General features: G+C 38.2%; 1 protein-coding gene across 1 annotated transcript; it reads right to left on the reverse strand.

The window, feature by feature from the left end:
• Nucleotides 1-2,133, reverse strand: VSNL1 (visinin-like 1; the record flags this gene model as incomplete). The annotated part of the gene is made up of 2 exons (XM_008945125.1): nt 1-1,030; nt 1,918-2,133. Coding segments are annotated over 2 exons (414 nt in total), but the record flags the coding sequence as incomplete, so codon positions are not given.
• Nucleotides 2,134-4,636: the final 2,503 nt, after the last annotated feature.

The following is a 4,636-nucleotide window of genomic DNA, read 5'->3' on the forward strand; positions in this document are numbered from 1 at the left end:
TTTTTTTTTTTTTCTATTACTATGCTGAAGACATGAAATAAGAATTAGGGGAAAAGGTCAAATGTTATAAATTTATTTTGGGACATATATATTGCAACCTCTGTGGAAGCTTGAAAATTCAGGCAAAGATCAATACACTTCCAATAAAACCTTTAAACTTCCAATAAAACAATATTTTAAACATTATATATATATATTTATATATATCTTTAATTAAAGGGATCATTTTAGCAGGATTTTCTTTTTTTTCTATACTGCATTCCTCTGACATAGCTCTTTCCAGATTGAAGGGATGCAAATGAGGTAAGAATTAAGGCAAACCTAAAAGGCATGCAAATGAAGTACATTTATATCCACTGACAACACAAGCACGTGTGTGGATCAGACTTAAGAGCTGAGGAACTCTTCCCCTCTGTCTGTCCAGTACTACTTTACAGCAGAATGGTGACATGATTTATAATAAACAGTTAACATTACCATGGGAATTCAGTGTCACTAACATTACTCAGTCTAGGAGACACAGAGCTAGCATCAGTAAAACATGAACAATAAATAATATAATTCACTGCAGCACAAGACTGCTGCACAGGCTTCAGAGGAAGAGGGTTGTTATGAAATGACATTGCACACATCACGTTGTGGCAGTTTGTTTTTATAATATATACTTTTAAAATTCTTTAGCAAATGACATTCTCATGCACACAAGTGTTTCAAACACAAGAAGCAAGTCCATTTATAGGTAGTCCAAGCAAATTTTTGTGTGTGTGGAAATAGCTGCAAACTGAATGGAACATTAAACTTCTGTGCAGTCTATGACGCGTTGTACACGAGCTCATTTTTGAATGTCACACTGCAGGAGTAATACAATGGAAGGATCACTCTTTGCAGCTTCTTTGAATTCATCCAGTGTGATCTGGTCATCTTTGTTCTTATCCATCTTACTGAAGATCTTGTCTACCCGTTGCTCAGGCGTCAGACCATCCTCATTCATTTTCATCATTATCACAGTGCCCACCATTTTGTAGATGGCCTTTGGAAAGAAACCAAATGGAAAATTCAACATGAATTAACCTGCTTTCCTGATGTGATCAAATTCTGGAAAGATATTCAACAAAAAAAATAATTCCCTAAAGATTTTGTTTGCCTTTTTTTCTTAGGACCTGATGTCCATATACTTAAAACATGGAAGAATGTGGTTTACTTACTTTAGAAGTAGATTTATTTGAGTTGTTGCATTTTACATCTTAGAATTAAATTTATTTGGCTATTTCATAGTGTGAAGCTGTTGCAACCTATTCTCTGGAACAACTGTTTATTTGCCTTCTATTCACTCCATTGAAATATTTCATATACATTCTGAATAATCAAGTTTTAGAAGTCATCTTTTAATAGCTTCCTCTGTGTACACGTGAGCAAAATCTGGTATTAACTACTGTGGCGAGCAGCTGGCAGATGATGAGGGTGGGCAACTTTATCCTTCCTATTAGATGCTGTGGACATCTTAAAGCCCATCTGTGAGAGCTCACTTAAAATCAGTGTGTTGTTATCCCTGTAAATTTCTGTAATCGCCTAAAGTTAATCTCCAGTAAGGTCTCAGCTACTTGAGCTACAAACCAATAATTTCATGGGTGTCAAAAGTGATTTTGAGATGGGCTTTGTAAATCCTTTGCTGTGTTTGGTCTTTAAAATCTCATATGCACATATGTATTCTCTGCAGTTCTCAAAGATAACGTCTCTTAAAACGTTAGTGTGTGTGCACCATTTAGGCATGAGTCAGTAGAGGATGAATGTGTCTTATATACACTTCTAATGACACAGTACAGCCCCCTGCATGCTTAAAATCTAAAGGGTATGCAAACAAATAATAAAATTTTATTGAAGTTCTAACATTATTTTTAAGTGTCATATTGATCTCACCTCTATAATTTCCAGCATTTCCACTCTTGTAATTTTACCATCACCATCCAAGTCGTACATGTTGAAGGCCCAGTTTAGCTTTTGCTCAAAACTGCCTCGAGAGGTGATGGACAGAGCACAAATGAACTCTCTGAAGTCGATGGTCCCGTCTCCGTTTTTATCAAAGGTTCGGAAGGCGTGCTGGGCAAACTTGGAAGCATCTCCATAGGGGAAGAACTGCAAAATAAAATAATAACCAGAACCGTGAGCAGCACAAGGGAGCAAGCAAAATACTGAAGTGGGGCATTTATGAAGAGCTGCTGGTGGGCTTGGTGTGAAAGTGAAGATACGCTGCATAAGCTTCCATAACAGTTACAGTGTAATGATTATTAAACCTTATTTCTACAAAAGTCTCTTAGCTTTCTGCAAACTATATTACAAATATGCTTACTTAACACTAATGTAAAGGTAAATTAACTAGATGAACCTTAAAATGAAGCTGGGTGCAAATGGGAGATGATTGCACGTAATATTCTGACTACAAAAGACAGCAACTAAAGTGAATTTTAACTGTATTTTTTTTTTCTGCCTGGCTGAAACCAGCCTTTGACATGTTTTAACCAAGTAGATGTGTGGGTTTGTTGTTATATAGCTTCATTTATTTAAAAAAAAAAATAATTCCAGAGATAGCATAAAACACTCAGGAACGTATGTTCTCTTCTGCCAACCAGCACAGTACGAGTACATGAGAACTGAGTTTCAGTTAAACAATCCAGAGCAATGCTCATCATGTTTAACATCCATTGGTGAATGCTGCAACTGTCTGTAGCTTAACAAAGCATTTTAAATGACCATAACATGTGGATTTGCACAGTACAAGTACATGAGAACTGAGTTTCAGTTGAACAATCCAGAGCAATGCTCGTCATGTTTAACATCCATTATTGGTGAATGCTGCAACTGTCTGTAGCTTAACAAAGCATTTTAAATGACCATAACATGTGGATTTTTAGCTGATATTCCCTTGGGAAGAAAGACATCTAAGACAGTAGTTCCATATGACTCAAAAAACCCACCCGTTTTAGGAAAGGGAGTCTGAAACCGGCACTGAACTCCCATGGCAGTGCAGGGACTGTACACAAATCATGTTTCTCTGTTCCAAGCACTATTTCATGGAGGTTTCCATGCTCCTAAAATATAAATGTGCATTACTTGCAATCTAAGAGCCATGCAATCTTCTGCTTTTTTAAAAATTCCAATTCTTAGTACGTATTGCACTTAATGCAAGTTTGAAGGAAAAACTTCAGTGGCAGCCAAGAAAGTGGAGTTACAATTTTCCATTTCCCTGTCCAGAGCTTTCACTGCAGGCTGATGGTTGCTGTGGTCAGCTGTGAAAGCTCTTAAATGATACAGTCAAATTTTATGAGGAATCTTAAGGATCTCACAGCACATACAGAAAGGGCACTACTCACTGACTAAATACAGATGTAGACCAGGGTAAGCTTTTGCTGCTTTTTCTTTGAGGCCAAATGACCATTTGGATACCATATCTTGCCCTAAAGATACAAAACTTAGTGCACAGTCAGCTGCTTGCACAATGTCAGGTGCCACTGCTGCATTGCCAAAGGGGTTCTAACTTCAAAGTTTCCTTTAAATTTACTGTGTTCTCTGATACCAACTTTTCAGACAGAATTCTGAATAACCTTTGCATTGGTGAATGGGAGAGTCATTGTAAAATCTTCCTCTTCTCCTCAGGAGAGCAGCTTAAGTTTTGCCCACGTCTGTTCAGAATATTGCCCTGTTGTGAATTACCTCCAAAGGGAGTCAAACAGCTGTGTTACACCAGAAAAGGGATCAAAACCATCCATCTCACTTCCCAAGTATCTTTTGGGAAAGATTCTTGAATGTGATGTGAAGGCATTGAGAGAAAGGGATGCTCGACCCATTCCAGTGGTATTTTGTTCGGGTTAACAGTGCTGTTAAAGTTGTGATTTTGTTGTTTGGCTATGTATGGGTCAGCATCCACCCACAGCTTCCACACCCCTTCTCCAATAGCTGAAAGAGGCATTTAGTGTTGTCTCCTGAAAATATGACTTGCGTGCCTCTACTCAACCCAACCTCTGTTTGTTTTGATAATCCAAACTGATGGAGCTGTAAATACCTCAAGGTACTGCTGCAGCTCTTTCTACTTTATGGTTTTTGACCTTTAAAAAATTTTAGACTCTGCAATGGTAAGCATGATTTGGCTCGTAAACAGATACAAAGACACATGGATTCTCTGATACAATGCAGGACTGCCCTAACTGCAGCTACCAGACCTTGCTAATTGCTCTTCTAATGCAAACAAACCTTTTGTCAAAGCAAACAGAGCTCCCTCCCTGGGAAGGCTCTTTGGGCTTACAGTCCCATAAGTTACGTGAACGTTACTCAAAACCTGCATTTTTTTTGAAGTTATTGAAAAATCTTGTTTGCTGCTTCCACTTCTTCATGATCTACCATTCTCCCAACTTCTGTATCAACTGCAGATCTTAACATAGGTGATATTTAATTTTCTGTGTGTGTATTCCTAGATGCATGCTTCTGCAGAACATCAGTGGGAAGTTAAGAGGTGCCTCTTGTGCCCTGCAGCTCCACTGGGACTCCACTACTTGTCCCATTCTGTTCCCAAGAGCTTGCTGGCTGTTCAAAGCTGAAAAGACAAATCTCTTGCTCTTCAAATCTGTGCTGATCACTGTCCTGT

This window comes from Merops nubicus, unplaced genomic scaffold (assembly GCF_000691845.1).
Source record: "Merops nubicus isolate BGI_N331 unplaced genomic scaffold, ASM69184v1 scaffold9318, whole genome shotgun sequence".
Taxonomy (NCBI): Eukaryota; Metazoa; Chordata; class Aves; order Coraciiformes; family Meropidae; genus Merops; species Merops nubicus.